The 11,459-nt window shown below is 43.7% G+C and overlaps 1 protein-coding gene across 2 annotated transcripts in view; it reads right to left on the minus strand.

The window, feature by feature from the left end:
- Window positions 1-11,459, minus strand: part of gria4b (glutamate receptor, ionotropic, AMPA 4b) — a gene marked incomplete at both ends in the record, with an annotated part of 207,734 nt that overhangs the window by 194,198 nt on the left and 2,077 nt on the right. For both annotated transcript variants that reach the window (XM_084075047.1, XM_084075048.1), the window contains one exon: window positions 292-450. In XM_084075047.1, coding sequence (XP_083931173.1) covers window positions 292-450 — 159 coding nt within the window. The remainder of the gene's footprint in view (window positions 1-291; window positions 451-11,459) is intronic.

Genomic DNA, 11,459 nt, shown 5'->3' on the forward strand with positions numbered 1-11,459 from the left:
AGGCTTGATTTAGGCTCAAACCTTTTGAAAAACGTTTGAGGGACATAAACAATATGATATTAAAAATTATTATATTTTTTTTAATTCATGGTGTAGATCCTTTAAAATAGAGAAAAGAGAAGCACATATTTTGTCAAAGAAATGACTCTTTGCACTGCAACATCATTTAAAACCTGCAACGAAGCGAAGCTCAAACCATTCATCACAAAGACAAAGTGGGGCTCACACCCAAAGAGAAAACACACACCCCAAAAAGACAACAATCTTTCTCAAACAGAAGAAGAGACTCACAGGCGTTGGTGACGGCGAAGCTGTTGGCCGTCTCGATGTTGTCCACGTGAGGCACCAGGTTGAACGGGGCCTCAGAGGCGTTGGGCGACGTGTTGTGGAGGAAGATGGCCAGACGAAACGCCGTGTACTCCTGATCTGTGTTCCTTATGAACAGACCCCCTATGAGAGAGAGAGAGAGACTATTACTCCTTATGAACAGACCCCCTATGAGAGAGAGAGAGAGAGACTATTACTCCTTATGAACAGACCCCCTACAGAGAGAGAGAGAGACTATTACTCCTTATGAACAGACCCCCTACAGAGAGAGAGAGAGACTATTACTCCTTATGAACAGACCCCCTACAGAGAGAGAGAGAGAGACTATTACTCCTTATGAACAGACCCCCTATGAGAGAGAGAGAGAGAGACTATTACTCCTTATGAACAGACCCCCTACAGAGAGAGAGAGAGACTATTACTCCTTATGAACAGACCCCCTACAGAGAGAGAGAGAGACTATTACTCCTTATGAACAGACCCCCTATGAGAGAGAGAGAGACTATTACTCCTTATGAACAGACCCCCTACAGAGAGAGAGAGAGAGACTATTACTCCTTATGAACAGACCCCCTATGAGAGAGAGAGAGAGACTATTACTCCTTATGAACAGACCCCCTATGAGAGAGAGAGAGAGAGAGACTATTACTCCTTATGAACAGACCCCCTATGAGAGAGAGAGAGAGACTATTACTCCTTATGAACAGACCCCCTACAGAGAGAGAGAGAGAGAGAGACTATTACTCCTTATGAACAGACCCCCTATGAGAGAGAGAGAGAGACTATTACTCCTTATGAACAGACCCCCTACAGAGAGAGAGAGAGAGAGACTATTACTCCTTATGAACAGACCCCCTATGAGAGAGAGAGAGAGAGAGACTATTACTCCTTATGAACAGACCCCCTACAGAGAGAGAGAGAGAGAGAGAGACTATTACTCCTTATGAACAGACCCCCTATGAGAGAGAGAGAGAGAGACTATTACTCCTTATGAACAGACCCCCTACAGAGAGAGAGAGAGAGACTATTACTCCTTATGAACAGACCCCCTACAGAGAGAGAGAGAGACTATTACTCCTTATGAACAGACCCCCTATGAGAGAGAGAGAGACTATTACTCCTTATGAACAGACCCCCTATGAGAGAGAGAGAGAGACTATTACTCCTTATGAACAGACCCCCTATGAGAGAGAGAGAGACTATTACTCCTTATGAACAGACCCCCTATGAGAGAGAGAGAGAGAGACTATTACTCCTTATGAACAGACCCCCTACAGAGAGAGAGAGAGAGACTATTACTCCTTATGAACAGACCCCCTACAGAGAGAGAGAGAGACTATTACTCCTTATGAACAGACCCCCTATGAGAGAGAGAGAGACTATTACTCCTTATGAACAGACCCCCTATGAGAGAGAGAGAGAGAGAGAGACTATTACTCCTTATGAACAGACCCCCTATGAGAGAGAGAGAGAGAGAGAGAGAGAGAGAGATAGACTATTACTCCTTATGAACAGACCCCCTATGAGAGAGAGAGAGAGAGACTATTACTCCTTATGAACAGACCCCCTACAGAGAGAGAGAGAGAGACTATTACTCCTTATGAACAGACCCCCTACAGAGAGAGAGAGAGACTATTACTCCTTATGAACAGACCCCCTATGAGAGAGAGAGAGACTATTACTCCTTATGAACAGACCCCCTATGAGAGAGAGAGAGAGAGAGAGACTATTACTCCTTATGAACAGACCCCCTATGAGAGAGAGAGAGAGAGAGAGAGAGAGAGAGATAGACTATTACTCCTTATGAACAGACCCCCTACAGAGAGAGAGAGAGACATTATTTTTCATTTTTTTTACTGCACTTGATGCACTTTGGCAATATTGTAATTGTTACATTCATGCCAATAAAGCTATTTGAATTGAAAATTGAAGAGAGAGAGAGAGAGAGAGAGAGAGAGAGAGAGAGAGAGAGAGAGAGAGAGAGAGAGAGAGAGAGAGAGAGAGAGAGAGAGAGAGAGAGAGAGAGAGAGAGAGAGAGAGAGAGAGAGAGAGAGAGATAGAATCAGTGGCGTACCCACCATAGAGGCAAGGCAGGCGGCCGCCTGCCCAACTAAAATCTCGACTCCCCTAGAAAATAAAGTATAAGACTGACTGAGAAACAGTGAAAAAGAATCCAAACAGAAAAGTGGCCCTCGGGCCATTAGCCCGCCAGACAGCCAATACACTATCCATTCAGCAGAGCGACCCTCGCCTATAGTGATGCAAATGTCTTCATGCCATGGGCATGGGGTGCCCGGGGGTCTGGGCCATCACCTGTACTCACCTGGCATAAAAGGGGCTCTGAGAGCAGCTTGAGCCATTCATTACTATTAAACTACAACATGAAGAGACCACCGCTGAGGAAGAGATTCATCCAGAGGACGCTACACAACCCGCTGCCAAGACAAGACCTTGGCGGCGCCAGGACCAGCGCAATACATAGGCCTACATTGATTATACTTGCATATTGTTTTTATTAGCGTTTTTCAGTTTTGTAGTCAGTGTAGTGTTGTTGTTAACTTGTAGTGTTGTTGTTAACCCCCCCCCCCCCCAAACGTAATTCCTGGGAACGCCACTGGATAGGACTACAGAGAGACACACAGACACAGAGAGAGAGAGAGAGAGAGAGAGAGAGAGAGAGAGAGAGAGAGCACTGTCTCTCATAGTATAAAATAGGGCTCAATATTGTCGCAGAATTGTGGATGAATTAAGCAATATTACACGAGAGGGTGTGCTTTACCGTCATTATTGGCACGCCAGTGATGCGGTCAGGAACGAGGCGAAGCCGAGTTCCGCCAGCATCACTGAAGTGCCAATAATGTAAGGTAAAGCACACCCTCGAGTGTAATATTGCGATTATACAACAGTTACCAACAAAACACATCCAAATGTATTCATATTGTGGGGCAATTAATAATAAAAATGTTTCGCTATTGTCCGTTTCCCTGTAAAGAGAAGAGTTTTTGACTGAGAGACATTAAATAGTCCCTGTAGCAGTGCTTTGAGTTTGAGGCACCGTCTCATCAACACAGCTGAGCTATCAATGCTTGCGCAGTGGAATGAATTCCAGTAGGCTATATGCTCCGTCGTACGACCGTGTCACGCGGCCAAAATAACTGATCTACAAGCTGACAACGCGTCGCGATGGCGACGCGTTGTGAACTTGTAGATCGGCTATTTTGGCCGCGTGACACGGTCGTACGACGGAGCATATAGCCTACTGGACTGTTAACGAAATGGGAGTCATTTTACTTTACACAGGAGGATATTTATAACCTTCTAACCATTGATCAACCGTAAATCCACCAAATTAACAACATAGTCCATTTTGCATAGCTGTTTGTTCTCCGGTGGCGGCGGTGGGTCAGGCTACTGTCTGTTTGTTTTCCTGCCGTGGGACAGAGTGACTTCACAGCACAGCTGTGCCATATATGGTCTAATCAGGTGCGGACTGGACTGCACTGCGGAGTGATTTATTAATGTGATTAGGCCCGTGCTATGATGCTGGTTTGAAGCACGGCTAGAAAGCTATTTCAACCAATCATATTGCTTGGTCGGAACTACCTGTTGTATAATTGGTAATCGACGAGGCAACAGGAGTTGGAGAGAATATTCTAGGTGGTGATACAGTAGATATGCTGAAATGCTGAAAGCATTAGAGAAAAAAAAGAAACACATTGCAACGCGCTGTGAGCTGTGAGCTCTGAGCTGCGAGCTGCGAGCTGCGAGCTCTGAGCTCTGAGCTGCGAGCTGCGAGCTCTGAGCTCTGAGCTCTGAGCTGTGAGCTGTGAGCTCTGAGCTGTGAGCTGTGAGCTGTGAGCTGTGAGCTGTGAGCTGTGAGCTGTGAGCTCGCCCATCGGCTACATTGTCAGCGAAAGCTTTTCCCCACAATAACGGAAAAGCAGAAAATGCACCAGTACAGAGCCCTGAGCGACTCCGGTCAACCATATATAGGCTTTTTTAAGTGGGTTAAGAAGAAAGACCAGGCGAGTGGAAATACAGCAGCAGAAACAACAGCAACGCTCCAGAATAGAGATGCAAGACTTTCAGGCTCCACTGAACACGTTCTTTATTCCTCTGAGCAAGTTGAGGGAAAAGAACGGATAAAATGGAGCTTCAAGTGGTTTCACTTCAATAGTAGTGGATCCTACATTAAAATAAAATAAATGTGTTCTCCCCCCCCCTCTGTCATGGTGGGGAATAAGCTGTCCTAATAGATACCAGCACAAAGCTGGGCCTTAAAGCAGGGGTCTTCAACACGGGGGTCCGGGACCCCTAGCCGGGTCCTCAGAGTTTATACAGGGGGTCCGCCAAATCTTAGTGTGATATGATTTTTGGGGCGGTGTAGCCGCCCCCTATAAGTGAGTTTTGGACACTGACCAATCCTGCACCGTGATTGGCCAATAGTCTACAACGCAGTCTACACCCCTAACCCTTCCACAGTCAATGCAAATCTATACTTTTGCAAAGTCAGCCAATCACATTACAGCTAGTGTCATCACCACTAGCTGTAATGTGATTGGCTGACTTTGCAAATTCAGGACTGTGATTGGCTAGCGAAACACATGACACATGTGCAGCCCTATGAATAGCAGTATGGACTTAAAAAAAAGTCACTTTTTTTTAAGTGAGTCATGTTGTGATGACCACACACCGCCCACTTCACACTGGGTGTGATTTTTTTTTTTACATTAACCACTTGAACCCTAGCATCCCTTTTCTGATGAGAACTTTAGCGAAAATATAGCAGATCTACAAGCTCACAACGCCTCGCGCTGCGAGGCATTGTGAGCTTGCAGATCGGCTATTTTTTGGCAAAGAGTTATAGGTGTAGAGGGAAAAAAAAAACAGCAAAAGTGTATCTGAAACACCATTTTATATAATACAGAGGGGGGTCCCTGCTTCATCGCTCTCTCAGCTAGGGGGTCCTTGGCCTCAAAACGTTGAAGACCCCTGCCTCAAAGAGATAGTTCACCCCCAAAATGACCTATTTTCTATCAATTACAACAAAACCCCCCAAAAAACTCCATGAATTCAAGTACACCCATGGAGACTTGAATTCATGGAGTTTTTTGGGGGGTTTTGTTGCATTCCTACAAGCCAATCATTTGATGACCGGGGGCGGCTCCGGTAGGAGAGAGTTAAATTAAATCTCAGAGTTAAATTAACATTGATTTTATAATATAAATTCGGGTCCCAGAGGTATAAATGCCATTAAATGGGGGTCCGTAGCCTAATACATGTCAAACTGGGGGTCCTTGACATTAAAATGGTTGAGAATCACTGCTAGAAAGCCGTATAAACCTTCTCTTATTGGGGTCCCTGGCATATCTTTTGAGATGGGGGTCCGCGGGCTAATAAGTGTCAATTTGGGGGTCCTTGACATGAAAAAGGTTGAGAACCACTGTCCTATACCTTCTCCTATACCTAACTGTGTGTTACATTAGCATCTTTCCGCCGGTCATCAAATCATTGTCTCAGGAATGCGACAACGACAAAACAAATCGACATGAATTCAAGGCTTCGTGGGGTTTGTGATTGATAGGAAAAAGGATTATCCTACTATAATCCTAGTAACCTCTGTAGTGGTGGTGAAGCTACCCGGTTCTCCTCACTGGCTGGACCAATTGCTCTGATTTTGCACACAGCCATTGACCATTACCATCTGAACTTAACTGTGAAGCCCGTTTTTCAATTTCATCAAATCTCAGCTTCTTATTAGCGTTTATGTGTCAAACAATGTCGCCTCCCGGGTTGCCAGATCATGTGCGCATATCCCCCCACGGATGCGTCGACCGGGTATGGTCTAGTATATATTATTACAAACACGGTAATTCTACATATATGTACTGTATGCACTCACACACACATACACTACAACAACACAGCTTTTGCAAATTTAACGACAGCCTACTGGTGTGATAACTTGCGCACGCGCGCACACACACACACACACACACACACACACACACACACACACACACACACACACACACACACACACACACATCATTATTGTAGCTAATGTCCTTCACTGCATCAGATCAATACAAAGGAACAGACTCCTCCAGCACCTTGGATACAGCATTTCAAACACACTGGATACATTCACAGCTGTGACACATTTAACCCATTAAGACCTCATATATGAGCTTGTAGATCTGCTATTTTTTTTTAAATGGTGAAAATGTGTGCAAGTCTTTGAAAAAAAAACTAGATAGATAGATAGAGAGAGAGAGAGAGAGAGGGGGTCCTTGGCATGGAAAGGTTTGAGAACCTTTAGCTAAGAGAAACTTTTAGCTAAAGGCATTCTGAGGAGGAATAAAAGAGGGGGGGGCCTTCACTTCATTGTTATTGTGTGTAAATAAAGTCAAGTTGAACTGTAAGGAACATTATAACGTTTAGAGCCGTCAGAACACTAAAGCATTGGTTCTCAAAGTGGGGTCCGGGGACCCCCAGGGGTCCTTGAGAGAGTTCCAGGGGGTCCCCAGCTAAATGGATAGTTAGGAACCAAATGGACCCTTATGGGTCTGTAACTCTGAGTGTATACAAATGGAACCAAATGGACCCTGACGGGTCCATTTGGTTCCATTTGTACACTCTCAGAGTTAAATTAACATAGATTTTACGATATAAATTGCGGTCCAAGTGATAGAAATGCCATTAAATGGGGGTCTGTAGCCTATAATGCATGTCAAACTGGGGGTCCTTGAAATTAAATGGTTGAGAATCACTGCTAGAGCCGTAAAAAATCTTCTCTTATGGGGGGTCCCTGGCATATCTTTTGGAATGGGGGTCCGCGAGCTAATAAGTGTGAATTTGGGGGTCCTTGACATGAAAAAGTTTGAGAACCACTGCACTAAAGGAACAGTGTGTTGTTTTACCAAACATGTCAGACTCATGTTGTCAAAGAATATATAATGCTCCATAACAACCTTCCTTCAAAAACACACCAACAACAACAACAACAACAACAACACAAAGAAAGCACGTCTACAACATGATAAAACTACTAAAACCTCCCCCAAACAAACAGTAAAGTAACGTGTCAAAGCGTCATTACTACCACTTTAACTCACCTCAATAAATACTAATCACTCCTTTCATCTCTGACGCGGTTTGTTCTGGTTCTTCTGGTTCAAACCAGAGTGACGTGGATCAAACATTTGATTTGTTTGATGCGTCATTCAGTGGACTGTAGAGGCGCTCGCGCGGGGTCTCTCTTTCCCCAGGCGTTTCGCCCAGGTGGGCGTGGTTTTGACGTTAGGTTTAAGTAAGTGGTGGAAAAAGTTGTCAAACTCTTTACTTATAAGTAAAAGTACCAATACTGCAATGTAGAAATACTCTGTTACAAGTAAAAGTCTGGAATTAAAATGTTACTTGAGTAAAAGTACAAAAGTATTGGCATAAAAATGTACTGAAAGTACCAAGAGTAAAAGTACTAAATATTTGAAAATAGCCTATGTATAAAATAGGGCTAAAGTGGTTAATGTATGTTTAATAATATAATAATTTATTTCTGAATAGTAACTAGTAAGTAAAGTTTTCAAATAATTGAAGTGGAGTAAAAGTACAATATTTGCCTCTGAGATGTAGTGGAGTAGAAGTAAAAGTATTGGAAATTGTAAACGGTTGCGACTTGCAAATAAATATCCTTTTTTTTAAATGTTTTTTTCTTTTTTAAAGAGAAAAATCAAAACATTTTTTCTCCCCACAATTATTCATAAAAAAAAAAAAATCTAAATTCCATCAAGAAATACAATACTTTGGGTCCCGGGAAGACATCAAACACAAAAAAGGTTTGGGAACCAGTGAGTTATTAAATATTAAATATTAAATATTAAAAGGCATATTTTCTGTGAGGTTAGGGCTAGATCATGGGCACACAACCACGCCCACCAGGGCGAAACCCCAGAGAAAGAGGGAGTCCCATCCACATCAAGCTAGCCTTCGCAGTATGACGGTGTTGCGTGTGTGGGGGGGGGGGGGGGGGGGGGGGGGGGGATAGCAGATCTACAAGCTCTGCTCTTTTTGTTTCAGTGACGCCCGCCACCTCTCGCAATATCAGGTTTTCGGTTTACATGTAAATATATAAATTCAATAAATAGATAGACAAACTAACAACAAATCAATAAATAGATGAATAGATAAATAAATGGATAAAAACATCAATAAATGATGTTTGTTTGTTTGTTTATTTGTCATCCTTTCAGGTATTTGTTGTGCTGTGGTGATAAAGTGGAACTTAATGTTCCAGCAGAACAATAATGTTCCAACAGAAATGTGTTTTCCAGTCAGAGTAGGCCTACATGTCAGGACATGCATACAGGCTATACACACATAAACATGGCCTATTGATGATGAACTGAAAATGATAGCTTGTAGATCTACTGTGTATATGAAGGTTTAAGGTGATTCAACTGATTTAGATGCTATGTTAAAGGGATAGTTCACCCAAAACAATACTTTGTTCTATGGATTAGTCACCCCATGGAGACTGAATTCATGGATATTTTATTTTGTTTGTGTCGCATTCGGTTCCGGTAGGAGATACAAAGGAGACTCTTTTGTGTCCCCTACCGGTCCGCCGGCCATCACATTATTGACTTAGGAATGAGACAAAAAATAAAGAATTCCATGTATTCGAGTCTCCAACGGGGTGACTAATCCAAAGGGAGAAAAAAAAGTCATTTTGGGTGTGAACTATCCCTTTAAGTCATTTTGACTGAGAACCCCCCTGGAACACCCTCAGGACCCCTGGGGGTCCCCGGACCCAACTTTGAGAACCACTAGTCTGGCCTATACTGATAGTCTATGCTGATAGTCTACTCTGTCGTCTGAGCGACTTTGAGATTATTTCTGAAAATAGCTTGATTTAATACAGGGCTCATGTGGTGAAACTGGTCGCTGCTTTTGGGCTCGTTTTCATAGACCTCGTCGCTTGTTTTCACTCACAGATTCTGGCAACACTCTCAGCTCCGACCAAAACATAAACACAGTGGCTTAATGCTTTGCTTTGGAGTTGATCCATTGATATATTGGTCAGTTGAGAGTTGAGATTGAGAACATGGTATCTAGTTCAAATGTGCGACGGGCAATGTCTCTGGCTTATTTAGGCAGACGAGAGGTCTGACCAAACGAGCTGAACAGCCAATCAGGGTGCTCTACAGCATTGGTTCACAAAGTGGGGTCCGCGTTCCTGGAACCCCAGCAAAATTCCAGGGGGTCCCCAGCAAAATGTGTTGATATAGCACCACAATAATTGTAACCACTTTAACCTTTTACACTTTGGCTATAAAAATATAGCAGATCTACAAGCTCATAGCGCGGCACCGAGTTTCTATGAGCTTGTCGATTTGCTATTTTTTAATAATCGTAAAAATGTGTGCACATCTTTGAATAATATATATATGTTTTTAAAGAGAACATTTGTAACTCAAATCTTTGCTTCTGGGGGGAACAAAATATTGTGAGATGGGGGTCCGCGGCCAAATACATTTTGGGGGTCCTTGACATGAAAAAGTTTGAGAACCACTGCTCTACCGAGCCTTCACCCCCCCCCCCCCCCCCCCCCCCCCTCTTCACTACCCCCCGGCTAATATACAAGCCCATTTCCTCCATCCATAGCACACACAGTGCAGTGTAGATATACAAGCCCTATTCCCTCCATCCATAGCACACACAGTGCAGTGTAGATATACAAGCCCTATTCCCTCCATCCATAGCACACACAGTGCAGTGTAGATATACAAGCCCTATTCCCTCCATCCATAGCACACACAGTGCAGTGAACTCATCTGGCTCACTGATATCAAACTACACCATGTGACACCTGAGAAACACTGAATCCATTCTCCTTTGGGTTTAGTTTGACCCTCAGCAAGGCCGACCAGCTTCACACTTCAAAGTGGAAGATGCTGTTAACACAAGAAAAGAGGAAATTACCCAGTTTCCATTTTAGAGGCAAATCTTTCCAGTGATAAAATGGCAACAAGGGTAATCAAAAAAGTCAACCAAAGAACATGTTTTTTTGGATAGGATCTTCTCTTTGGTCAGTAAGAATACTTTGAGGACTCTAACAGGAGCCCTCATCCAAGGTTACTTTGACTATGCTCCTCATGGTACCATAACACAACTAAGGCCTTAAAACAAGGCTCCAGACATCCCAAAACAAACCGGTAAGGCTACTTCTTGGCCTTGCACCTACAACACATTAAACCCCTGCTCACTTTGCTAGTGTTGGATGGCTCAGGGTTGAGGACAGAGTACAGCAACATGCAATGGACCTGGTCTACAAGATACCACCACAACGTCAAGATATACCCATGTTTATGTCAAAGTACTTCAAAAACGTCAATGCAGTCCACAATCACAACACCAGAGGTATAGTATAGCTCCACGGAACACGTCCAACCCAGATTTGGCACAAACAAGGGGTTAAATTCGTTCTCCTGCTAGGCCACAAAAGTGTGGAATGCCCTACCAAAAAAATGTGAGGAGAGTAAAACCCTACTCACTTAGCAGAATAGCCTATCAATTTAGGGGGTCCTTGACATGGAAACTGTTTGAGACATGACTTCACAGCCGTTATAAAATACATCTACATCCACGTTTGAAGAGCAGAACGGAGCTGTTCCAGTAACAGCCTATAGGCTTGTGAAAAGAAAAAGCTTGATTGCTTTGAATATATCTGCACTCACATTGGCTCACACACATATATGGCAGAGAGAGACTCCCATTGGCTCAACCACAGACATACAGTAAATTATAGCAGAGAGGGATGGATGAATGGATGGGTAGGGTGTAGAGAGGGTACAGTAGGGTAGGGGGCTGAGTGTGGACCACCAGCCAGTAGGTCTAATAGCCTACTATTATGTGAGCGACCGTGTGTGTGTGTGTGTGTGTGTGTGTGTGAGTGTGTGTGAGTGTGTGTGCGTGCGTGCGTGCGTGCGTGCGTGCGTGCGTGCGTGCGTGCGTGACAGCGACATAATAAAAAAAGCCTTTAGGTCACAAGGAACTGCATGGCTCTGAAAGCCTGTGTTAACAGCAGCAGCAGTCACACACCAGCTATGGGACCACAGCACACGTGTGTG

This window comes from Gymnoscopelus microlampas (assembly GCF_963454915.1).
Source record: "Gymnoscopelus microlampas genome assembly, chromosome: 12".
In the NCBI taxonomy this organism is placed as follows: Eukaryota; Metazoa; Chordata; class Actinopteri; order Myctophiformes; family Myctophidae; genus Gymnoscopelus; species Gymnoscopelus microlampas.